Source organism: Pseudopodoces humilis, chromosome 9 (assembly GCF_049639895.1).
Source record: "Pseudopodoces humilis isolate 2021_Gansu_Grassland_sample_001 chromosome 9, ASM4963989v1, whole genome shotgun sequence".
NCBI lineage: Eukaryota > Metazoa > Chordata > Aves > Passeriformes > Paridae > Pseudopodoces > Pseudopodoces humilis.
Genome location: NC_142208.1, coordinates 28,114,416 through 28,140,666, shown reverse-complemented (window position 1 = coordinate 28,140,666; position 26,251 = coordinate 28,114,416). Strand labels below are relative to the sequence as shown.

General features: G+C 38.2%; 1 protein-coding gene across 2 annotated transcripts in view; it reads left to right on the top strand.

Annotated features, from left to right (window-relative positions):
• The window catches only part of NRAP (nebulin related anchoring protein), a 48,047-nt gene that overhangs the window by 20,276 nt on the left and 1,520 nt on the right, over positions 1-26,251 (top strand). Inside the window, exons 17-41 of one of the 2 annotated variants that reach the window (XM_014250259.2) lie at positions 376-483; positions 1,303-1,404; positions 1,911-2,108; positions 2,330-2,434; positions 4,730-4,828; positions 5,869-5,973; positions 6,428-6,535; positions 7,159-7,470; positions 8,505-8,609; positions 10,721-10,819; positions 12,688-12,792; positions 13,183-13,290; positions 13,722-13,835; positions 15,141-15,338; positions 16,731-16,835; positions 17,866-17,964; positions 18,785-18,889; positions 19,255-19,362; positions 20,975-21,286; positions 22,072-22,176; positions 22,848-22,946; positions 23,065-23,169; positions 24,697-24,804; positions 25,469-25,780; positions 26,025-26,171. In XM_014250259.2, the coding sequence (XP_014105734.2) occupies positions 376-483; positions 1,303-1,404; positions 1,911-2,108; positions 2,330-2,434; positions 4,730-4,828; positions 5,869-5,973; positions 6,428-6,535; positions 7,159-7,470; positions 8,505-8,609; positions 10,721-10,819; positions 12,688-12,792; positions 13,183-13,290; positions 13,722-13,835; positions 15,141-15,338; positions 16,731-16,835; positions 17,866-17,964; positions 18,785-18,889; positions 19,255-19,362; positions 20,975-21,286; positions 22,072-22,176; positions 22,848-22,946; positions 23,065-23,169; positions 24,697-24,804; positions 25,469-25,780; positions 26,025-26,171 (3,471 nt within the window). The remainder of the gene's footprint in view (positions 1-375; positions 484-1,302; positions 1,405-1,910; positions 2,109-2,329; positions 2,435-4,729; positions 4,829-5,868; positions 5,974-6,427; positions 6,536-7,158; positions 7,471-8,504; positions 8,610-10,720; positions 10,820-12,687; positions 12,793-13,182; positions 13,291-13,721; positions 13,836-15,140; positions 15,339-16,730; positions 16,836-17,865; positions 17,965-18,784; positions 18,890-19,254; positions 19,363-20,974; positions 21,287-22,071; positions 22,177-22,847; positions 22,947-23,064; positions 23,170-24,696; positions 24,805-25,468; positions 25,781-26,024; positions 26,172-26,251) is intronic. The other variant, XM_014250260.2, reaches the window with a different exon arrangement.

Genomic DNA, 26,251 nt, shown 5'->3' with positions numbered 1-26,251 from the left:
GTGCTGTGTTGTCTGGTTCTTAGCACTAACTGTTCTGCCTATAGATCAGCTCCTATAGATCTATACTATTTGCATAGGTAGACATAACCAGAGGCAATTTTTAAAAACCCTCCCTCCTGCATGTCTCTCTGAAATTGAGAATTATAGATGGATGTTCTGGGACATTACGTGCCTGTGAACTCCAAGAATAAAATTTTGACTCAATGCTAGACAATTAATTAGCTGAAAAAGACAATGAACCTATGACTTAAGAAGGTCCCAGTTTGCGGACTGAGCATATTTATGCTTCTGTTTTTCTCTGAGTCATTTCCATGTTTGTTTGAAAATCCTGTGTGTTTATGTGTTAGTGACATGTTGCTGTCTTTCCTTCCTCAGATTAAGTACAAAGAAGGCTGGGAGAAGAGTAAGGGCCGGGGCTTTGAAATAAAACTTGATTCTCTGCCTTTACTTGCTGCCAAAGCTTCAAGAGATCTTGCCAGTGATGTATGTTACATTTAGTTACCTGGGAGTTACTCTTTGTATAAGTAGCTATAGCACAGGGAAATAAAGCATAGCTCACTTCATCTGGATTTTTAAATCCTGCATTTGGCTGTCCATCTTTCTCAGTGGCTAATGAAGAGTTGGAAACTTTCTCAGATTCTGCTGTGAAATTTCACTCTCCAAAAATTATTTTTTTTTAATCATGTGTACAGGGTGAGGCAAAATTTACACAATAAACCCATAGAGAAATTCAGTGTTTTAAATTGTTTATAGCCTCAAAAATAGTATTATCATCTCCTACAAAGAGAATGCATATTTCTTTAGTCTGCTTCCTTATCATAAATACATGTATATAAAAAAAATTCCAAACAAAATCTTTCTAAACAAGTTATATCAAGATTTTTAACCTGTGGAGAGGCAGAAAAAGGAGACACTTTTTCTGCAGCTGGAAAGTATTCAGCAGTGGTGGGGATTCTAAAATCCCACCTCATTAAAAAATTCAAGCCTTGAATTCCTTGCTTGGATTGATTTCTTATCTTTACCTCTAACAGCCAGATAATTTAGCTAATCAGAAGAATTAAAGTTTGTAAGCATATTCACCTCAGAGGGATGAGCCTTAAAGAATGAGGTTAAAGACCTCATAAATGAGACTGACCTTGCATCTTTGTAATTTCTAAGAAAATTTGGGAAATTTGAAGTGACAGTGAGAGAATCAGACTGAGCTGTTCTAAATTTTGATCATCCAAATCACCAGTGAAAAACATATTGCTTATCCCATGGGTAATTGGAAATAATCTTAGATTTACGCTGTTTTTTTGACAGATTAAATATAAAGAAGAATATGAAAGAACAAAAGGAAAAACAACTGAAACCAAGGATTCAAGACTTTTGCACTCTCTGAAGGTGGCCAAGATGAGTAGTGAGGTAAATTATTTCTCTTATTCAAAAGGTGTTTTTCATAATTAGGAAACTTTCAGCAACACTATGTGATCTACCACTGTTACTGCTCTCACTGTAAGGAATTATTGGAAGCATTTAACAAAATTAGCTTCCTTCACCATCTGTTAATCTGCAATGATTGCACAGCAGGGGATTTTGGGCAATGGTATCCTTATTTTGGGGCAGGAAAATAACATCCTGTTAAAACCTCAATATGAATAAAATATCATATTAAAACCTCAATATAAACACTTCTACAAAGAGCTTTCAAGTCTGTAAGGGTATGTTTAAAAGTGAGATGTACTGTAATAGGAAAATGTTTCTAGAATCTAGAAAATTTATCTTGCCATCTGTTTTGTCCCTTATAGGACCTGATTTCTACATGTGCTTGGGGTTTTTGCCTAATCTGTGTAAGAACCCAAACAAAAGGGGTGACTTAAGATAGCTTTGAAATATCTGACACAGACAATCTATTTAAATCCTCTTTCTAGATTGCCTACAAAAAAGGTTTTGAGGAGAGCAAGGCCCGTTTCCACCTGCCCATGGATATGATAAACCTGAGGCATGCTAAGAAGGCTCAGGCACTTGCCAGTGACTTGGATTATAGAACCAGACTCCATGAGTACACTGTGCTCCCAGAAGATATGAAGACCAAATGGGCAAAGAAGGCCTATGATCTCCAGAGTGATGTAAGATGATGTACACCCAGCTTAACCATTAAAAACAGTACAAGAGATTATAACTTTTTCTATTTAATGTTAGTTCTTGTTTCATATGAACACTGTCTGATTGTACTATGGCTTTTTAAAATGTCTTTGCAATGCCTTTGAAACTGGAAAGGGTGCACATGCTCACTTGCAAACATTATACTTGTGTTCCCTGTGCCAATAAATGTAATTTTCCTCTGCAGCTCCAATATAGGGCAGACCTGACATGGATGAAAGGAGCTGGATGTATCACAGAAGGAAGTCTTAATATACAACAAGCCAAAAAAGCAGGAGATTTAGTCAGTGAGGTAAGCAAAGTTCTGGGGCTTCTGTCTCTTGTTTGTTCAAAGGTTCATTTACACTTATTCATTCCATTACATTGTGTGGAATAGGTAAGGGATTCATAACAAGGAGTATCTGAGAAATGGAAAAACTGACGGGCATAATTTAGTTATTCTACAGTTTAGAAGATCCTGGGTTAGAGATTAAAATTATGTTTTCCCTTGGTATAATTATAAAAATAATCTATGAGGTAGAAATCTCTGTAGTTGTGCTTCCACCTCTTTTTGTTCTCCTATTTTGCAGATCAGCATTGAATTTCCATTTTCATGTGCTGCATGATGTACAAAGAGGCTTTAAGGAGCAGTATTTAAAAATTAGATATTTGTTAGCCATAGTTGAAAATTTCCTTGCTCCTTGGCAAGTAGGAGCTGTGACTTTACTGGCAGCTCCAGCTTTTCCTGCTTTTTATTGCTTTTGCTTTATTAATTCATGGCTTTGCACTGCCATTAACCTTATGGAAGTGAACTTTCTCAACTTCTTAGCTATGGTTGAGCAGTCTCACTAATGCTAGGAAAACCAGAGAACATAAAGAATAAATTGGGGGAAGTTTGACAAGAAGGATAAAATCCCACTTAGTTCTGGAAGGAGGAACAGAAGCCAGTTAGTTACTGGCGATCACACTCTCTGACACCTTGGGTCTCTGACACCCTCTCAGTACTCTTACAAAGGGGAGAAAATACATCTCAGAAACAAAAGAAGAGCAGCTACCTCAGATCTGGTGTCTTGCTACAGGTAGAGTGACATCTGCTTGTGAGGTGTGCTGTAGTAATAATCACTTCCACAAATATTTAATCCATAATGATCTGCCTTTTCATTCCAGTGCTGTGCAAGGCCAGGAGATGGCTGACAGTCACTTAAACTGGAGACTGGTGGATATTATTTTAGAGATCTCTGTTGCCATACAAAGCCTGGTGTTTTGTCATTTCTTTGCAGGATGTCACTACATTGTGTTCCATGCAATGTGACAAAACATGCTGTTTTTAATCTGCCTCCCTCCCTTCCAGGTTTCTAAAATAAAGCGATGAGCACCTCTTTGAAGTGCTGCGTGCTTTTTTAACTTCTATTTTGTGTTCCCCTAGCAGAGACACAGTGTAAACTGATCTGTTCACCCATCAGTTCAAACAGAAGAATTTCTCTCCTGAAATGCCAGATAATGGAAAAAATACATTTACACCCTTTCTGGGTGGAGTGCCCCACTTCATGACTGTACTGGTAGAATAAGAATTCAATTAAAGTGTACAAGAAGTGTTTGCTTGGTCTCCCCTGTCACACTGAGGTCTTGAAACAGAGTCCTGCATTCCTTGTACTATCTCAAAGAAAGAAAGAAAGAAAGGATGCTTAGCTTGCTCTCAAATGAGTGGTGCAATAGGCTGAGGCAAAGACAGTAATTTAAAACAGGCCTGTTCTAAAGCCTTGTTAAGTCAATTAAAGTTTTCCATTCACTTTGGTGGTTTCAGATGTAAAACAAAATGTAAAATGGAATGAAACTATGGACAGTCTTATTTACCAAACTAAAAATATTAGTCTCTATGCACATTTGTCCATTCAAATGGATTTTATGTAAGTAGTGGCACCAGAGGATGAATCAAGAACAATACCTTTTCCCATATGTGAGACTTGAACCTTGTAGAGGCCTCTAATAGCTGTTCATCCCAGAAAGGATTAACTGCAATGTCTATGCCTAGCTCTGCTTTGAAAAGAGGAAGATTTTGAGAGGATGGGGAAGATTTTGAATTCAAGTTAATTTTCAGGACTCCGAAATTGCTTTCTCTAGTTTAATTATCATTTTAATAATTTAAAAATATCTCAGTAACATATGTTCAGTGATTTGAACCACCCTTGAATGTGCTTGAGAAGTCTCTTGTAAGGAAATGAGATAATAACACTGACTGTGTGGCTTATCAGCTCTCTTGGGTCCTGACCTAAGTCACACTCAGGTTGTGAACACCACTTGCTGGTTGGTGTGCAACCTAGGTCCTGTAAGATATGTAGACAGCACATCTGGCACCAAAGATATCCATGCCTGCAATGTCAGCAACAGTGCATTTGGCACACAGCTGCGCACTGCCCTCCTCACCTCAAAATATCGGCAGTGGGCAGTACTTGGAAGCTAATCTTGTTGATACCTGTGTTAAAACTATCTTGGGAATTTACAGGGCTCTTTTGGCTCTATCACTCATGTATTTTTTAAAAGTGATACATTTTTGGGGGAGGGCAAGTACTGTAGAAAATTTTGTGTAACTTGCTTTCATTTGCTGTAGAAAAAGTACAGGCAGAAGGCTGATGCTCTGAAGTTCACCAGTGTGGCTGACAGTTCTCAGATCAAGCATGCCAAGAAAAGCCAGGAACTTCAAAGCGATGTGAGTCCTTGACTGAATTTGTCTCTTTGCAAACAGCTTAGGCATAATGTGGTCATTCCTGACATATGTACACCAGTGTGATGGCAAAAGAGCCCCCAGTCATGAAGACTTTCTATATATAAAGTTTCTTCAGATTCATTCTAACAGGTTTTATTTGTAAATTTGATTAATTTTCTCCTTGAATTCTTTGAACAAGAACAACAGCAACAAAAATCAAGCACCATTAGGAATGGGCTCCTGACTCTTGTTAGTTGTCTCTTGTGTGCTGGACAAGCTGCCTTTCTGTGTGTGCTGAAATCAGAATAGTAATCATAGATTTAGAGCTTTATAGTAGGGGCTTATTTTTCTGTGGGATGTAAGAAAAGCAACACTTTGTGGAATGAGGCATATTTTCATAGTTTTTGAACAGCTCCTCCAAGAACTTCATGGGCTAAAACAGAGCAGTTAATCTCTCTGCTGTGGTAGCCCTGGGATATAAAATGGGGATGATTTCTACTCGGATCATAAAAGGTCCTTGATGTTTTCATTCAAAGTTGTAATGTTAGTCCTCACTGGAGTATTGTGTCAGCAATTACATTTAGGTCACAAATGTTCTCTGAAGATTCACTTGCTTAGTGTTCTTCATTTCATGCCTACAATTCTCTATGTCCTATTAAAGACTTTCATTCTACCCAGGAAGTAAATGCTGTTTAACATTGGGTGAAATATATTCTTGCATGCATTTTGCATAGAGTATGAATTGCTGTCAGCTTTATAGCTAGATAAGTAGCTAACTTTGGGAAATAAAATGAAAGTATCCTGATATATGTGCTGTTTCACTGCTTCCTTGAAATTTAACCATGAGCAGTTTGATCAACCTCCCTCTATAAGTCAGTTTTTACCTCCATATTTAACACAAAAGTTCAAGATGCTAAAGAATAATTTTCCCAAATAAGTTAACCCTTACAAATCCTTGAATATTTGGGGTGTTTTAACCAGTATTCCTTCAACATTAAATATGGACTACTGCTTGTTGACCCTGTTTTTCTTTCTGTGGACAGGTTGCCTACAGGTCAGGGAAAGAGCAGTTTCTTCATCAGTACACCATCAGCAAAGACGACCCTGTCTTCATGCTGGCCAAAGCAAATGCTGCCAATATCAGTGAGGTACTGTGTCATTCCCTCACTTCTGTGAATAGTTCCAGCTGCTGTGAAATACTTGTTCTGTAGGTAAAGGTTATGCTCCTTCTCAGAGAATGTCCTCATGTTTTAGATAAAAATACTTGAAATTTAATTCCATGCTCTTAATAAATTGTAGTCACATCTGCTGTTCTGAAGACTTGCCACTTCTAGAGTTTGAAGCTGTGCCTTTTTCACATGCTTCCAGGTGAGTGGCACACTGACAATTTCACTGGAACCAGTGAGATATTGGGGTTTCAGTAACCACAGTGTCCACAGTTAAAGGGTGTAAAGGAAGAAACCAGGAGCTGATCTGTAGCCATGTGGCTTCTGGGCATGGAATGTAGAAGGGACTCATTACTTGAGAGCTTTCACTGTGACTATAGAACAAATAGAATGGATTGATAGTAATAAAGAAACGGTGCTGTTGTCTTCTCTTTAGAAACTCTACAGGAGTAGCTGGGAGAAGCAGAAGGAAAAAGGATTTGTGCTTCGCTTGGATGCTTTGTCATTCCTGACAGCTAAGGCAAAGAGGGATCTGGCAAGTGATGTGAGTATGGACTCCATCAGCCTTCTTTTTCTTAGGACAGCTGACAGCCCAGGTTGCTGCTAGTGTTGGGGATGTGTCACATCTGTTTCAGTGCCCTGAGCCATCCTCACTCAATTCATGCTAAGGAGCAATGGAGGAGTTGTCTGGGTGATTGGCATTCTGTAATTAGACAGAGGGTTTGCTCTGAGCAACTCAGAACTTTTCCCCACATGCTGACTGTGTTTTCCTATTCTCACTTTGACCTGAGGGTGAATTTTAGAACTCAAAATGAAATGGAAATCTCCTGTGAAACATCGTAACTTAATACATCTATGCCTGGCCAGAAAATTCCTGAAAGAACCTTCTGACCTCCATGCCTGAAGAATGTTGTTTTTGCTAGAGAGAACCAAAAAGAAAATATTTCTTGCAGGTTTTTGTAAACATATTATTATCAAGAAAGGACTTATTCTTTATAGACACTAATTTCTAAGGCATTCAAGTTCTCTTTTGCAAACGATCTTCCTACTTGCTTGTACTGAGGACCCAGCATGCCACACCACTGACAGACCATTACTTTACTCCCAGTAGAGTTTTCAGTTTGGCAGCTTAAATCTCTTACTCTTGGTCTGTTTTCTTCTTCACAGGTTAAATATAAGGAAGGTTATGAGAAGATGAAGGGTAAGCTCATTGGAGTAAAAGCTGTGGAGGAAGATTCGCAGATGGCTCATTCCCTGCAGATGTCAAAGTTGCAGAGTGATCTGGAGTACAAGAAAGCCTTTGAGGGCACAAAGAGTCAGTTCCAGATCCCCATGGATATGGTTAACCTTGTTCATGCCAAAAAGGCTCAGAATCTGGCCACAGATATAGGATACAAGACATCTCTCCATCAGTACACAGCTCTGCCTACTGACAGGAGGGTGGCATGGGCCAAGTGGGCCTACGGATTGCAAAGTGATGTAAGTCCAGAGCTTCACTTATTTCAATACCCTCTCATCCAGCCCTTTTTCAGCCCCACTTAGGGCTGACTTTCTTCAGACATTTATGCTTGTAATGGCATGACATCTTTATGCACCTAATTTTTCAGCTATTAAACAGTGAATATTACCAGTAAATATTAACCATTTATTTCCTCAAGAGATATATTTAAGTTGTGCAGTGTTTTTGAGGAGGGTTATAACTCCTCATACAGGCATGGCTTCTTCAAAGCCTACTTCAAATGCTAATAAAACACTAGGATTCCTATATGATGTACATTTATTTTTGCTTCCTAATGTGCAGGGAGGTTAAATAATGTACGGTGCTAAAATTGGTGATAAAATTCCATATGGAGACCACATGTTCAGCTGTAACCGTCAGATGAACTGTCTGATACTGTAAACAGTTAAGTTAGACTTTCCATTCTGGGACTGTAAGTCTGAACTTTTCAAGGAAACTGAGATAGAAATGTGTGCAGGCCTTGTTGAGGTATGGCTGCTGAAACTTTTGTGACATCTCTGAGAAACCTGAGTTACAGCCAAGCATTTGAAATTCAGTACTGTTGCTAGGACAGATTTTGTGAGGAAAGTGAGAATTGCTCCTGTACTCTTCTTCCTTAAAGACAAATGGAAAACCAAACAAAACAAAACACTTTCTCTCCAGTAAAACAAAAGGTTATGGCTTGGGAAATGCTAAGTATCATTTTCTTTTTATTGCAAGTCATGGATGATCTTTTAAGGAGTGTTCTGAAGTTATAGAAAAAATTGCAAATATCAGTAAGGTGTAGACCACTTTTTAAAATTACCTTGCAAGGCATATTGCACAAGTCCTGGTGAATCCTTATACTTCTATTTCATTTTGTATTTTTTTCGTTTTCCTTGCAACTATGCAATAGTGAATAAAACAAAAGCAGGTGCTAATTTGACTTCATTGTTGTTCCAGAGGTGTCTGAATCCTTTAATGGCATTTTAAGTGTATGAACACCAACAATAGGACATTTTCTTTCCTTTGTCAGAACCGATACAGAGCAGATTTGAACTGGATGAAAGGAGCTGGATGGATAGCCACTGGGTCATTAAATGTGGAACAGGCTAAGAAGGCAGGAGAACTCATTAGTGAGGTGAGATTTCATGACAGCATGTAACAGAATTTGCTGCATAATGCGTGCAAAATGTCTGTATAAAATTAAAATAATTTCCACTCAAAGGGGAAAGAAAAAGGCATACCACATAAAAGCCCTCAAAACCAGGGATAGGACTGGTAATTAGAGGGAAACCGGATACCAAACACATACCAGTAGGAGTCCATATAGCCTTTGCAAAAACAAAGTAGGTGACAAATGATATTATGAATAATAATGGCAATCAAACAGTGCTCAATTGCTACCCACTAGCCTACCTTTTTAATGAAGCAAAACAGGAGAGATGATGAAAAGATGGAGCCATTGGACCCAGAACTTTCTTTTATAACAGATACACGTTTCCTTCTTGCTCATATTTCATATATATTCATGCTAGCTATTGAAATTCATATAGATATCTGTCTGTAGCTATCTATCAGCCCAAGTAGTTTTCATCCTTATTTCTCCCTAAACCAGTATCACTTAGAGGAGAAGGCAGACTCTAGAATACTTTGTGCCTGTCCCATGAGGCCTTCAAATGAAGTTCTGGTGGAAATGGTTAAAAGGTGCATAGTATTCTGTTTCTGTTATTTCAGATGTAGTCCTGCTGGCCAAATCTGTTATTGTAAGAGATTGAATCCTGTGATTTTTCAATAAGTATGATGCAGGTATCATGTGTCCATTCAGTCTGCGGTGTCTCAGAAAAGTACAGTCATCCTTGCACAACTGATTACTAACACAGTTTTTTTCCCCATGTAATTATCCATTGTGAAGAAGGATGATTTTTGAGACACAATAAATGAGACCATCAGCTAGTGTCAAGCAAGGTAGCTTTATAAAAATTGATACAGTAATGCCATCTGGAATAGTAACTGTGAATCTGTATAGGTATTCCATTTGAATGTTACAGTAGTGAGAATAGCTGAGTAGAAATTTGACCCCCTAGATTGTTCATCTCAACCTTTTTGTGAGTACTAAGTAATGTTGGGTTTCTATGAGCTTTGTCCTTTCTTACATATAGTGACTAGTCCTTCTAATGCTGCTGCAAAACAATTACCAGCATACAAACTCTAGCCATTTTATGCAGAGGTGTTCTGGTCAACTGCTTTGTCTCCAAATCTGATTAAGACAAGGCATAAACCACTTTTGTTCCCTGTTAAACTCAGTAAGATTGCTCATTTTTAAGATATTATTTTTGGAAACCAAAACATTACTTATAAGTAATTATTAAATATTACTTATAAGTAATAATACTTTATTATACTATATAAGTATAATACTTTAAAGTGCTTATGTTTTATATTGGTATTTTTAGTCTTTGAAGGGTCAAGATGTTGCTTCAGATAAAATTCTGTGGGTTGCAGCTCAGTTTAAAGGAAAATGACGAGCCATGAGTTTTTCTCAGGCATTTGGAAAATTTAGTATGTGCTATTTGGAGAACTGGTAAGGGTATTGATGGATTTAAGACAACTCTTGCAGGAATGGAAGCTTTTAGTGACCTGGCCAAATGGAAAAAGTGTAATTTTTCCATTGAACTGGCTACACTTTAATTATGTATATATAACAAGACCAAGAAGATCTCAGAAGCTACTATGAGTCCTTAACAACAAGCAAAATTAATAGAATTTTCCAGAAGATGTGCCATAAAAATTAGGTACAGTTTCAAGGACTGCACAGATTTGCTGCAGGTTTAAGGAGGTAACCTAAACCCCTAAACAATAAGTTAAATAGCAGCCATTTTTAACACACTACAATTGTCTATTATTTTTTGCTTAAAGGAACTATAAATTAAAAATACAATCGGTCATACTCTATTTGAAGTAATGTAGAAATGATTTTAAAATCCTGAGTTCTGGAGTATTTAGGTAAGCAGAACCTGATTTTGAAATATTTTTCCTATATTTAAAGATTAATATTAATTGGCAAAAGGTTATTGTTAAATTGAAACAAATATTAATTTAAAAGTACCTAGGACATAAAGATGAGGAAAGAGGAATAATAATTATGTTCACAAATTCACTCTAATCTCCAGCAACCTATGATTTTTCTCTTTCAAATAGCATGAAAGAGCAGCACAAAATTCACAGCTTTGATCTTTTTCTGCTCAACAGAAGAAGTACCGTCAGCATCCATATGCTTTGAAGTTTACCAGTATTAAAGACACTCCTGAGATGATCCAGGCTAGAATTAGTTATAACCAGGCTGTGGATGTAAGTTATAATGTATATACATTATGATTATAAGAGTGGTATCCTCTTTGAACGACCTGATTGAAGCACTGGCTTTCTCTCTCTTTCTTTCTCTGAGATTATCCTTGGAAACTGTGAAACTTCTGTATTCTGGTGTGGTGCATCCCACAAAGAGCATGTTTCTAACTTGGACTGGGAAGATATCCCACAGAAGTGAATGGGATTTTCATACAGAAAGAATTCTGTCCCATTTATTTTCAGAAGTAAAATTTAGGACTAAGGCTGACCTTTGGCCTTTAAAGAATTTTGGCCTTTTGATATTCATTAAGGAAGAACATGTTTGGGGTTCTTTCCCCATTTCAAACAGATCTTTCAAATTTCAGTTTCTGCATATTCTTTGGAAACAAAATATAAGGCAGCATGACAAGGAAGGAAAAATAAATTATTTCAAGCTGTCATCCTGCTGAGAGAGAAATCCAGGAGGGGAAACCTTAAAGGGAAGAATTGAGTCTGTTTGGTGTTTAAACATGTTTATTTTTAATAGAAGAGCGATTTAAAAATATTGTAGACTTAACTGGGATAATACAGAAGTGAATAATAAGCAAAAGTCACTCAAAAAAGACAAGTTTCAAACATGAGAGGATGTTTTATTGTGAAAATAGATATTTTTAAAGTGAAGGAGAAGATGAAAGACTTTGTGTAAAACACATGCTATTGTAATACTTTTGGTGTCTGTGCCTTTGGTTTAATTAATAAGATCCAAAAGGCTTACATCTCAGGCAGGATAAATATAAGTCATTTTGTTTCACTGAGCCACAGTCAAAATCAGTCTGGTGCTCTACTTCTTCACACATGGAGTTCTCATTAATTTTCCTCTTAGAGAGCTGCAGTACAAGTGGGCCCAGCTGCTAAAGTAGTGTCAGACAGGTGAAATGGAGGGGTCCATTCTAATCTAGAGGGTCTCGGGCTCCCCTGCAGAAATAATAGCCTGGGAAAGGCAAGCCAGGGGCTCCAGACATAGGTCATCTCTAAGGCCAAAAAAATGTGTCTCTCTGTTCCCATTTGAAAGTTATGGTGTCAATGTAAGAAGAAAACCAGGCTAGCAAAGAAAAATAATACGGAAAGGAGAACTCTGCACGGCCATTACAGAGGAAGGTCCAGTTCCAGTTAATTGCACAGAACTCCTCTTACCTGTCTGCAGACATCTGAAAGTTATCTGGTCCTGGGCCAGCTCTGTGTTCCTCCTCCAAGGGTTGATATGAGTGGCACACACAGATATCTCTTCTGTGATGGGATAAATCACCTTCTGAGATGTTTAAATCTCTTCCCATTGACAATTGAGAACCCCTTTGCATCTAACTCTGGACATAGATTTGGAGTAATTGCAAAGATAATTACCATCCCATTTATCTGCTAAAATTGAACACCTTTGGAGGAGTGTTTGGGGATCTTCAGCTCCCTGTATTTTTCAAAGTGGATTTTCGAAGTGTTAGTGGGCTAGCTAATATTACTACTATCACTACTAATGAGCAGTGGGCTACTCATGGCTGCACACCCTCAATCACTACTGTTTATTTTTCTTCTCCCTGCTCACATATGTTAGAAGTTTTATCAAATTAATATTCAAATATCTGAATTTTCATATACATTGATTTACACACTCAAAACTTCAAGGAGCTCTTCTCTAGCATACTCTAGATGATAAGTATATCATACTCCCAAAGGCTTTTGAATCCCTTTTGACTGATACAATTACCTGTATTTATTAATGCCTCTGCTGCTTTTCTGTAGTGTTTGCTTTCCATAAACTTAATTGTTAGTGTTTTTGTTTGAACTAATGATTGAACATTTAGAGAGTACTTGCTACTGAAATTCATCTCTGTTTGCAGAGGCTGTACAAGGAGCATGGAGAGAGTATAAAGCATCAGTATACACCAACGACAGATCTTCCTGAAATCCTTCAGGCCAAATTAAATGCTATGAATATCAGTGAGGTAAAAACCTGACCTTTAATATTTTAAAGGAAAGTGGAAATGTTGATAGTGCTTCACTGTTTGTTTTAAACAGGAATTCATACTTTCTTTCCTTTCCCCAGAATATGATTATTCTATGTTCTAAATATTTCTGAAGTAATGTGGGAAACCAAACTTATCCAACATTAGAATGTTCTCACCTACATTAGAAAATGAACAAGCAAATAGTCTTTTATAATGGACATTTGTCTTGCAGTAATTCCTGTTGTGCATTGCCAGTTTCATTTGTGTTTGCCCTCTGCCTCAGAACAGAATGAAAATCATGTGGAAACATTTCTAGGGTCTCAATAATGCTGTGATGTCAATCCTCTGAACAGCAACTATTCTTTATTTCTCTCCCATATTTCCTAGGCTCGTTACAAGGAATCCTGGAGAAGGATGAAGGATGGTGGCTACCAGCTGAAACTGGATGCCATCCCCTTCCAGGCAGCAAAGGCTTCGGGTGCAATCATAAGTGATGTACGTGAACATACTGCTGGTATTGTCCAGCGGGGCATGTCAGTCACTCCAGGCTGTATCTGCCCTGCTGAGTGGCTCTTGATGGAAACAGCATGTCCAGCCAGCTCTGCATCTGGGAGACATCTGGTCTCGGACTAGCTAGTGGTTCTTTTGGAGGTGCAGCCACAGCGAGGGGTTATTGGTAAATAAACAAAGGCAGGTTTGTGAAAGCAAAGATGAGCAGTTTACCTGCTGCAGTGACTGGACAGTCACAGGGATTGCAGTTGGGTGAGGTCTTCCTAGAACCCACTAAAGCTTCATTCAGATTTATTTTCACACAGAATATTGTCAGAATTTACTGTATTATGAAAACACTCTCATTCAGATTTTAACAACTGGACTAATAATTCTCTTTACTCCTATTCACATTTCTCTTCCTACTTCTTTTTTAGCACAAATATAAGGAGGCATTTCAGAAAATGAAAGGGCAGATGGCTGGCTCGTGTGGCCTGGATGGTGACATTCATATTGCTCATTCAGTCCATGCAACATCTCTGCAGAGTGATGTAAGTACAAGGAAAAGATGGCATTCTTGAATTGATTTCCTAACGGAGCAGTTCATCAAGGAAGATGCATTTAGCTGTGGACTAGCTGTGGAACAGCCTACCTATTTAAAACTTAGGGCTTTCTGTCCCACTTTCCAGATATTTTAATATAATCGTGATATCCTTGCCATTCGTCTACGTTATTTACAGTAACATTAATTTGACAGTAAAAGAAGCCTGTGTTCTAGCACACTCCCCTGCTTCATACCACTGCTGCCTATCACAGAATATTTTACACTGTGAAAGCACCACTTAGAGGCAGGTATAATTGAGAATTAGCAAGTAAATTAAATTAGTTATTCAGTGTTTATTTTCAATTTATTGTTTTTCTGAAAGACCAAAGGATGAATGAGTTTATGGAATTTCAAGTTGGACTTTTGTGGCTGGGGAAAGACCATGTTCCCACCTGGTCTTGACATGTGCTAAGAATCACATAATTTGTTATTTGCTTATAAGAATTGTAACTTTTCAGTGCATTTTGAAGACTGTGGTTTGATCCAGAAAGAAGTGAAATATACGAGAGGGTGTTCATGGTTCTCAGAAGTGCTGGTCTTGTAGTGCTGGCAGGCTCAGACAAACAGGTAATAGAAAGTGTCTGAAGAATTCATACATCTGCCAGGTTACTCTAAGTCATTTGATGACCACCAATAACTGTGGATGTTCATTATCCTGATGAACAGCCTGAATATATCAAATTTGTATAATCTGACTGAGAAATGTGAAAAATGAAAAAGATTTCTGCACCGTTCTTCTCCTGGACAGAGACAAGAAGTAGAAAAAAACCACAAACAACCCAGCACTAAATATTAGTCTAAAATTATGAAACTAAACTGGCCAAATCAACAAATATTTTGACCCAAGAGTTTGTTCTAATTCTAATATAAATAAGGCTGCTTGCATGTTTTACTCAGGCAGCAGCTGCTTCTTTATGTGGCACTTTCTAAAAATGAAGTGCATTAGGACTTCTCTTGCCACTTTGCTGAATTTTATAGATTCAATGTATCAAGTTTTAAGAAGAAACTAACTAATCTCATCTTAATTCAACATAATATAGATGGCTACTTTTTGATGAAGAACAGGCTGCCACATATTCTAATTATAATTATTGATCTTTCACAGTATGGTTAAACAAGTTAGGGAACTTATTTTAAAAAGAATAATTTATACTACAAAATGGAAGAAATATGAGGAACATCTCTTCTGATCAAAACCTGAATTTTAATTATTTTGCTGTGATATCCATGTGATCTGTTTCTCATTTGATAGGTGAAATACAAGCAAGGTTTTGAGGACACAAAGTCTCACTTCCACCTGCCACTGGATATGATACAGTTGGTCCATGCCAGGAAAGCCCAGTTGCTGGTGAGTGAGCAGGAATACAGGCAGCTGCTCCACCAGTACACGGCTTTGACTGACGATGTGAGGCTGCGCTGCGCCAAGAACGCCCACAAACTGCAGAGTGAGGTAATTGCAAATTGGAATTGGTAATTGCAAAATGTCCAGGGATATTTCTCTGCTGGCTCTGGTGCAAGACAGTCCTGCTCCAACTCGTGGCAGTTGGCAGCATGTGATTGAGCGGCTGAGGAATAAACAATGAACAATGGCTGTTCCCCCTTAATTGCATGGAATGAGACATTTATCTTACTGGGCAGTGGAACAAAGTGTTGACCATGCTACACCAGAGATAAAGTCCAGTAGGCTTTGATGATTGGGTAGGGAAGGGTTTGCAAGTGAGGTAAAAATGATTGGTAAAAATACCCTTGTTAAGGTCTTTCCAACAATGCAAACCCTTTACCAACTGGTATTTACAACTTAGTTTGGATCTGGGTGAAATTTCATGTGTACTCTCACAAGACAGATTTGATTTGTAAGACACTTACAAACTCCAGCCCAAGGTGTAGCCACTTAAATTCTAAGGATAAGCTTAACTCCCTACCTAGTCTTGAGTAAAATTAACTAAATAATGCTTTACAAATCTGTAGGCAGAGCCTTGAGCAAAGGGCTTTTCATAGATCACACTGCCCCTGCAGACCTCAGGAGGGGCTGTATCTTAAAAACATACCTGGCCACAAAATGCTACTGTATATCACCTTAACACTTTCAGCCAACAGACTTAGAGGTGACAGACTGTGCCCAAACTAGTGCAACATCAGATGCCAGTTGTGTTGCCTTAATTTGGGTGGAACACACATAATCAGAGATTCTAAGGCAGGTTTCCATCCATTCTACTCCTCATCCTTCTCATTATAAAATGAAATAATATTTTTATAATCTATTCATCAGGAACCTATTGGTAATTTTTGAAAAACTAATATTTTCAGGGAGTCACTGCTAGCTGTGGTGGTCTGAAAAATGTTTTAATGAAGTATATGCAGTGGTTCAGTGCTACTTTTTGTTAGTGTTCTTTGCTTACATTATGACCATTCAGAACTGTTAAAAATCAAGGCTAGTTTGTTTGCAGTTTATCTTACTTAAAAGAGAAAGGATGTTCTTAAATACTGGTCTTATTTAATGTATATTTATAAATCAATAATATCTACCTGTGATTTATGTATTATATATGAAGAAAATGCATGTACCTAGAAAAGTTTTTTCTGAGGTTACAAATGAAGTTGGGAGCTGAAGCAGGATTTGGTGTTCATGAGCCTCGGCAGTCCTCAGAATCCTGCATCGGTGCTGTAGATCTGTTAGGGCTGTATTCACACAGACGTCCATAAACACAAGATCTTAGGGCAATGTGTACAAACTCTCTGTGGTAGATACTAATTTTAATGGATTTATTGTATATTTTTGGGTGAATAAATATAGGGCATCTCAAATGCAATCTTGTAATTACTTCTGCTTGGTTTTCCTTAGAATTTGTATCGGTCTGACATGAACTTTATGCGAGGCGTTGGATGTATTACCCCAGGGGCCCTGGAGATTGAAGGAAAGAAGAAAGCTTCTGAACTCATCAGCGAGGTAACAAAAGAGGGTTTTGATTTCTCCACTATGAACAAGAGTTTGCCAGATGTCTTTCTATTAGAGTGGGCTGGCAAAGTGACTCACTGGATAATGCCAGACTCCCTCCCCTTGTGTTTGATCATTCCACTCGTGTCCTAACTGCAGATGGGTGAACCTGATGGAATTTTAGTCTTTGCAAACTTTGTTAACTTATTTTTCAAATCTTTTCTCCAGTGTTCCAGACCCAGGAGGTGGTAATTTTATGTTATTTATTTAGGAATTTGAATGGGCTTTTTCAGCTAAAAATAAAGCTGTGCCTATCTGTAATAAGTACCTTGTACTATTTCTCCAAATATGGAATGAGCTGTGCAGTGCCCAGAATATTACATGGTCCTCATCTCTACTACTTCACAGTCAGTTTTTCTTCTACTGTTTTTGTGTGCTATTGTTTTTTTGTATGTTATTGTTCTCTCTGTAACTGGACTTTCATTTCATCTGTCATGTTCTCTTTGTACAGTCTCTCCTAGTTTCAAGTCTTGCATCTTTTGCCCATATTCACATAGATGTGAAATAAGGAAAAGTAGGTGTTGTGTTCTAGGGAACAAATCCCTGCTTGCAGTGTTCTCATAGTTGTTTTATTCACAATTCAGACATCAGGACACAGGCCAGGTGAAATCTTTTTTTTCCTCACGAAAAAATCCAGTGGGCTTGTGCAGCTCCTTCTCTCTCTGGACTGCATTGCCTTTGCTGTAATTCCACTACCCTGGGTTAATGACACCAAGGGATGAAATAACCTCATTACTGTTTTCAGCATATTCAGCACAGCAGCGTCTTTCACGTCTTATTCCTTATTTACTTTTCATTTCCCCTGTGAGACTTGAATGCACCTAACTCAGAATAGCAAAAGGTAAATTAGTCTAAGGATTAATAGACAAACTAGAGTTTTAAGCACAAGAAGCAGTACTAGACCAGTGGAACTGGAAAAAATTCCCTTATTTGACAAGGCAATTTACTTATTCTGCTCATTTTTCTTTGTGTGTGAACTCAGAGTAAATATCGTCAGCAGCCACATTCCTTCAAGTACACATCGGTGACAGACTCTCCTGGCCTCCTTCATGCAAAATTCAGCAATATGATTGCTAATGAGGTAGGCTCTCCTAACGTGAATCAGAAAATACGCTTTTCAAAATGCAGCAAGCTGGGGATGGAGAGCTGGGAAAGAGACAACATTGTTCTGAAAGCAAAATGCATCAAAAAAAGTGAAAGCATCACTGATTTGTGCTTTTTGAAAGTTAGATAATTTTTTTTTTCTGTTTCCAAACATTTAATATCATGTTCCATTCAATTTCTTTTAAAAAGCTCACATAGTATCCATACAACAGAGTTCTATTATCAAGTTTTTTGCATGAAAAGGACTCAAAATTCAGGACTGTGGGGTGTTCTAGAGGGAGCTCATTTGCATAGTATGGTTCACCTTTGAGGGCTTCCCAAAGAGCCTTTTCTTTTTTAGAAAAAAACCCTACTTTTCTAAATTCTTAAAACAAGACACAACCTATAAAAATATTAACAAAATAATATATAACAACCTGAAGAAAATATTCAAGTTAGAAAATATGCCCAGTCTACCAGAAATACTTGCCTTTTTATTTCACACGCATTCATGATGCCCTTGACATTCTTAGGTCTACTTTTGCCCTGTTGAGAATGTAGCAATGCAAGGCTGAGAACGTAGTGGTTTGGGCATCATCATATATTTATAAAAATTAGTGTAAATGTCCTTCATGCCCAGCAAAAGCCCCACATCTTTATGTCCAGAAAAAAAACTTTGCAATTTCAATGATCTACTCAGATGTTTTCAATGATGGCTGACTAAGTTGTCACAATCATTAACAACTTAAGTACTGCTGTTGTATAATTGAAACAAGAGAGAAAATGAATTTCAGTTGTCTCTTTGATCTCTTTCCTAGCGCCTGTATAAAGCAGCAGGAGAGGACAGTCGGCATCACTACACACCAACGCTGGGTCTGCCAGAGTTTACACGGGCAAGAATAAATGCAGCCAACCTCAGTGATGTAAGAATTTGCTCTGTATTTCTTGCAACTTATTTCAGATGCAGGATGAATTGTGCAGTGGCAAGGAAGATGGATAAGCAGAGGAAATCTGAGGTCTATTCTATTTATGCTTTCCCCTATTTGATTATAATGATATTTATCTCCATTAGCATACGTACAGTTGTGTGTAAATTAAATCTACATAAAGAACGAGACATGTTTTGTCTGAGTTAGTAGGATTTCCCAAAGATAATTTAAAAAAAAATCCTTTGATTATAAAGAATGAGACTGTAACACAGAATAACAAATGAAAGATGGTTCCTTTGTTTGTTCCTTTGTGCATTTAAAAGTAAAGCAGCAGTCTACATGTGCCTTTCCTACTTTAGGCAAAATACAGAGAATCTTGGCATAATCTACGTGCTCAAGGCTACAAGCTGACAATGGAAGCACTCCCGTTCCAGACTGCCAGGGCCTCCAGAGAAATTGCCAGTGATGTGAGTTGAATGATTCAACCTCCCTTCTTGCCTAATTTCTGTTAACTTCATGTAAAACAATGTCTAAAGCAGATTTTACTGAATTAAAGCAACTCCATAACCATGTGAGACAAGTGTGAGACAGAATATATTACTTATGAATGAGATTCTTTGTGTGAATTAGGAAAAAAAAGAAGAGGAAGAATCGCTGCTAATCGGGAACCACGCCAGGTTAAACATCTTCCAGTGGGAAATAGCAAATGAATTAAAGTATTTGCAAACTGAAAAAGCAGGGATTCTGCTCTTTTTCTGGCTTTTGGCTCCTCATATTACAAAGTGCGCATTAAGTCTGTCCACTCTGTTTTGGGCTGACTTTTGGAAGTGTTTAGTGTCTCCAAATTGAAATGAAGTTAGAAAAAGCTGAAGTTTCTTTGAATCTCCAAAAATCAGGAGTTACCTGATTAGGAACTCCTAATCTCGTAGTCGAGTTAGGAAGTGAAAATCAGTGCCAATTCCTGTAAATATGTATCCCCTTAACTTCTAAAATAGAGAAAACAAGTCATCTTATTCTTATAAATCTCCCATCATTTGGATTGTTGTATGTTGTATGTATGGTACCCATTTCTCAGAAAGTCTAAGTTCATCCCTCCTTCACAAGATTTTTAATAAATTCTAGGAAGGTGGAAAAAGTCTTCATTTTGTGTAGTATTTAGTTGCTTACTTCATCTCTAATGTGATAAAATATGAATATATTTCACATGTGTTTGTTTAATGAAGCAACCATTTCTAGTTGTAATTTATAATATGTACTTAACCATATTTTGCAGAGTACTTTTGGTTACAGCTTCAGATCTTCTCTAGAGGGTACAAATCCATAATAGAATTACATCCACTTACAACAAATCTGAATTTGGCCCTTCATCTTGGAAGCACTTTATAAACATTAGATGCTGTAATTTAATCCCTGCAACTCTCTTGTGTGGTAGATAAGTGTTATTATCCCATTTCAACTACATTATGAACTCTTCAGGGCCCAGGCCTTCCCTTTAAAGTTCTAAGCACCCTGTTGATGCTGTATAAATAAGCATTATCCTCATCATCACTATTTCACAGAGAGGATAAATGCAAGATCACAGGGAGAGTCATAGTCCCAGCTAAGATGAGAATGAGGAATTGCTGGTTCTTATTCTTTCCAGGAAAACTGAATTTACTCTTTAAAATAGCTGGGTGGCATTTGTAAATCTGAAGGCTACGGAGTGCACAGTGTTCCGCTTTTGTACAGAATTTTTTTTCTTCTGTCTTTTATTTGTTTCTCTCACATTCTCATTCCTAGCGATGGGAATAAAATTCTCAGAGAGATAATAAAATACATTATTTGAGGCTAAACATGATCAATGTTTTAGGCATACTCAGAAAATGCAATGAGATGCACTTAACTTTAATGTTGCAGATCCTGTGGTATTCAAATTTGACAGCAATGAGATATTCAAACAATTGCTTTCTAGTGCTACGTACCTTGACTGGTTTTACAGAAAACATAGATGTTTCAGTAATTTATCTTAAGTTAGTTATCTGGAATAGCTGGTCTAAATTTGGCACATTTTCACTTTTACCCTTTTTCTAAAATTTTTAGTACCAATATAAACACAATTTTGTGATGGAGAGAGGAAAATGCATTGGTGCCAGAAGTGTTCTGGATGACGCCAGGTTGCTGCACTGCTTGCATGCTGCCAAATTACAGAGTGAACAAGAGTACAAGAAGGGATCCCAAGACGTGTGGTCTCAGTTTCATCTGCCCATGGACATGGTCAATCTTGTCCATGCCAGGAAAGCCCAGGCCTTAGCGAGTGACCAAGACTACAGAAAGAGACTCCATGAATTTACAGCACTCCCGGAAGACATGAAGATGAAGTGGGCCAAAAGAGCCCACATGCTACAGAGTGAGGTAAAATCTTTCTTGTGGAAGATTACCAGCATGTGCTCCTGAGCCTGCCTAGAGAGGGATGGGATAGGATGTGAGGGAGAACCTCAGTGCTTGGCTCTTGCCTTTAGAACCCCCAAGTCAGGAGTCCAGACAAATGGTGATGAAGGTTTTGCCTGATACCCTCACTGCCAAGTAGAGTAATGTACAGCACACATGAGTTAGTTGGTTGTCATGTCCTTTTAACATAGAGGGGAGAACAAAAGTGAAAAATGGATGATTAGATTAAAGTCACACAGTGAGATACCATGACTCTGAAGTGAAGTCAGGATTGTTGGGATTGCAGGCACTTTTCTGACTTTCACTTTTTATTGGGTCTGCCTGATTTTCTTTAATAGATTAGGAAGCAAAAGCAAGCCTTTAATGTGAGTAAAGAAAGAGTAATGTGTCCTCCTAGAAATGGGGTTAACGAGGAACCATGAACCAGATAAAATAATTAGTATTCCTGACTTGAACTCACCTCATAAAATTATTTCAAAAGAGGTTTTTTAACGCCCAGTACAAACAGGTTATTACTTGCTGCTTTGAGTCATACTAATTCACTCGTGGGGCCTTCTCTTGTAACTTGCATATGATACATTATTTAATTCCTGGTGGAACGAACAAATGCAAACAGTTTGGCTTTACGATCTGATATGTGCATGGCAAATGAAAAACCTCAAAATGTGAATATGAACCGGGGAGTTTTTTAAAAAACCTTAATAGCTGTGGATACAAAACTGATAGTTAACGATTTTAATTTTTAACAGCATCGCTATAAATCAGACCTGAACTTCATGAAAGGAGTTGGTTGGATGGCTCTGAGATCTCCGCAGATAGAAAGTGTAAAGAAGGCTGGAGAGCTCATCAGTGAGGTAACTGATAAATCTTTCATGGGATAGCAAGTCTGTAGGAATTGTTTACCATCAAGGCTCCTTGTTACATGACACTTACGAATGTAGCTTATCATTTCCTTTTGATGTGGGAGCCTGTTTATACAAGGTATAAGTTACCAAGAAGCAGTACGGGAGATGCAAGTCCACTGTGTGACACCTGCTGAATATTTTCCATTCCAAATGAAACACAGGAGTATAAGCAAAACATGTAGCAATAAATAAATGCAGGAAACTCCATTATGAAATTCTAAGCAGGTGGTTATGGAAGTTGTATAGAAAGATACAGCACTGACAACCACACTGAAGGGACATTTGCCTGCTCAATATCATGCATTAATGGAGAAAAATTATGAGCTGTCAAAAGTGTAGTGTTCAAAAGCTTTTTGCATGTGAATTTTTAGTGGGAAGTCCTTTGTGCATACACACACATAGACACACACACAAAAAAGTTTGGTGCCTGATACAAAGGCATCCCCAGTCCCTAGCTGAAAGAGCAACTGAGACTAAAGCAGAACAGCGGCTTCAGGAAAAATGTCTTTTATGTTTTACCCCAGTTATCACACTCTTGGAATTGTCATATACCATTAACAGAAACATCTTGTGGGGTTTTTTTCCCTTTGTTTGTTTTTGCTGCTTCCTGCCCCTCTCAGATAAACTACCGTCAAAAGCCAGAAAGTCTGAAGTTCACTGCTGTGGTTGACTCTCCAAGTTTGATTCATGCCAAAAACAGCTACCTCCAGTGCAATGATGTAAGTTTCATTCTAATGTATCACTGATCTTAACTTTTGCTGTACCATAATGCAGAAAAGAGTTGATCTTGACATTGCTTCCAGTATCATCTGCATTCAATGACTTTTGTCCCCACAGAGACTGTACAAGGCTGGAGGTTCCGAAGGCAAGCACAGGTACACCCTGCCTCCTGATCATCCTGATTTTATCCGAGCCCGCCAGAATGCACTTTACATCAGTGATGTAAGTAAACCTTCTCCTTTGGGGAGCTGACTTGGTAAACTTGTTTGGGAATAAAAGCTTTCATGTATGTAGAAGTCAAGTTCTCTGAGCCTGACCAAAACTAAAAGAAGCCAGAGGAAGTGAACAGCCAACAGGTTGCTAGGTTTGGGCTGGAGGAATCGGGAAAAGTCTGCTAATTTTCCTTTGGAGCATTCATTGAATTTTCTAGGGCAGTAAGCTATTATTAAGGATTTCAAACCTTCATAATAGATATGATTAGTTACAAATTAAAATCTTTTTGGTTTTGTTTGGGTGAGGGAGGAGGGAGAGTCCTCTTTCCTAGACTATATATTCTATCTTTCTGAAGCTGCAGCACTGTGTTGAACTGATCCCTTAGGCATAGTTGTCATCAATCTGGATGTAACTGAATCAGTGAGTGGAATTTGTTTAAAGAGAATTTGTTCCCACATTATCTCACATAGAGGAACTCAGTCTATTCCTAATGTCCTGTTTGCTGAATAAATAGCTGTTCTCTTTACCTGTAGGGTCAGAATGACCTTAGTTTGTAAGGAGCTTTGAGACAGGTGGAAGAAACAAGTAGAAATTACATTTTTGAAGTAACAGAGGAAAATGTAAAAAGGCAAATATTGTGTACAAGGGCTGCACACAAATGAAATGTCAGCCCCATTAGCAGGGTGTACAGTGATGCTTACATTGCTTCTGCCCTGGCTGGCTTGCAGGATTTCTGGCATCTCAGTTTACTTTCAAATTTATCAATACCTAGCACTACATTCACCAGTGAAACAGAAGATTATCTTAAAATGTGGAGTGGATTTTGTGCTTCTTTTCGTATGGTCACAAACCCCAGAAGGGATGAATCAAAGACTTACAAAATGCAAATGAATAAAATAAGAAAGGGACAGCCAAAAGGGTCGGCTAAGATACAATGTCTGTGTAGTAGGACCTACAGACCGGAACCTATTTTAAGAAAGCTACTAATGGAAGAAGAACCAAATCTAGAGCAATTTCTCTTCAGGATGTAAATGTGATTCACATCCTCAAAGTCACATTAAATATGTTAGAACCGGCTGTTATTCCACATGAGTTAATGAAGCCACATGTGGCTGGGGATAGAGACAAGGATCATTTGAAAAGCTTGAAATAACTGGTATTGAAATTATGATGCCAGGAAACCCAAGACACTGTGAGTGGATGTATCAAAAGAGAGAATAAGGGCAATATCAATGCAATATTGATGTGACTGATGCATCACAGTTTCTAATAGAAATTAAATCACATCAAAAACAACCACATTCAAGTACAAAAAGAAACCCTGGTGGCACTTTTCAGATGAGGCATTTTATCATTATGGTGAATAGAAAAGAAGTTGAAGTGCTATAGAACTGGATCAAAACCTTGGAGATGGTACTGATGACTCTTGATACAAATAAGCCCAGTAGGATAAAACATTTATTATTGTAGTTATGGGACTGCGTTTAAGAAACTGCAGGGGGAAATGACTGTTTTGTTCTTTTCTTTTCAACACAGAAATTGTATAAAACATCTTGGGAACAGTCAAGGGCATCTGGCTATGATTTTAGGATTGACGCCATCCCATTCCAGACAGCAAAGGCTTCAAGAGAGATTGCTAGTGATGTAAGAATTGTTCTGTTTCAAACACTTCTCAACCCTCTTCCCATGCCACCCCATCCTGTAAAAATGGGTGAAGTCTGACATGCGTGAACTTTGTTCTGGTGTGGAAAATTGGTGATCCAATGAAACAAAGTGCTGGTTAAGTGCAAAGATTTCCTACTAAAGGCTACCATTAATAATGTCCAATACCAGGCTGTTCTGTCTTATGTCCCAAGAGTTTTTCTTGGGAAGAAGACATATTATGATTTAATCAAATAAAATAGGCACTAGACTATGAATAGTTAAAGCATGGTCTAGGATAAAGTGGGTTATCTTTGAACAAAGAAGACCACAGCTGGCAAGAAAGCTAAAGATGGAGGAGCTTCATTGGTTGAACTGTGTATTGTGTGTACCCAAGAGTGCAACAGTAGGGGGATCTCTGATTACTTTTGAGAGATGAGCATTTTGGGCCCCCTAAGTCTTTCCACTTCTTTAAAAATGAGCACAAAGGTAATTCTTCTAAAGTGTCTTGTTAGATTAGGAGATGTAGTTTGATATCAAACAAACCCTTGGTCTTTGTGCACTACAGGAAGCATGACTGATAGCCAGGAGAGGATAAGTTATTTCATAACAGAATTTGAAGGTAATTTGAATGTGAAAATGAGATTTTCCTCTGCACTTCCTGCAGTACAAATACAGAGAAGCCTTCCTGAGAGACAGAGGCCAGCAGATTGGATTCCTCAGTGCAAATGATGATCCCAAAATCAGACATGTCCTCAGAGTGGGGAAACTCCAGAGCGACCTCCAGTACAGGAGTGATTATGCCCTAAACATGGCGCAGTTCCAGAGTCACCTCAACCAGCCAGGATTCCTCCATGCCAAGAGAAGCCAGCAGCTTGCAAGCAATGTTAACTACAGGCAGCCCTTGCACCAATACACCTGTGACCCTGAGCAGCTAAATGTGAAACACGCAAAGCAGGCCTATGAGCTGCAGAGTGATGTAAGTGTGGCTGAGCATCATGGTCCTTCTCAGGCCTGGGGGCTATCTGTGCAATTTCCTTTGCAAACCTTACCTGCCAACAAAATCACCTTGAAAGAACCACAGTCTGCTTGCTAAAAATGAATAATTTGTTTATTATTGACTCTGCTGCTCCTTTATAGCCTTTCTCTTGAACATCCAGGTCATGCGAATTGGTTAGAGCTCAACAAAATAATACATCCTGGTGCATGTTTCATTCTCTCAGGTAAAATACAAGTCTGACTTGAACTGGCTCAGAGGCATTGGCTGGACTCCCCCAGGTTCCCACAAAGTTGAAATGGCAAGAAGAGCTGCTGAGCTGGCATACCTTCGGGAAATGGGATTGCTGCGTGCTTCTGCTCAGTACAGACCTGTAAGTAGAGTAAACCATTCTTCTCACAAATCCCAACAGCTCTGCTCCTGACCTGCACACATCCTGTCTAACACTTTTGA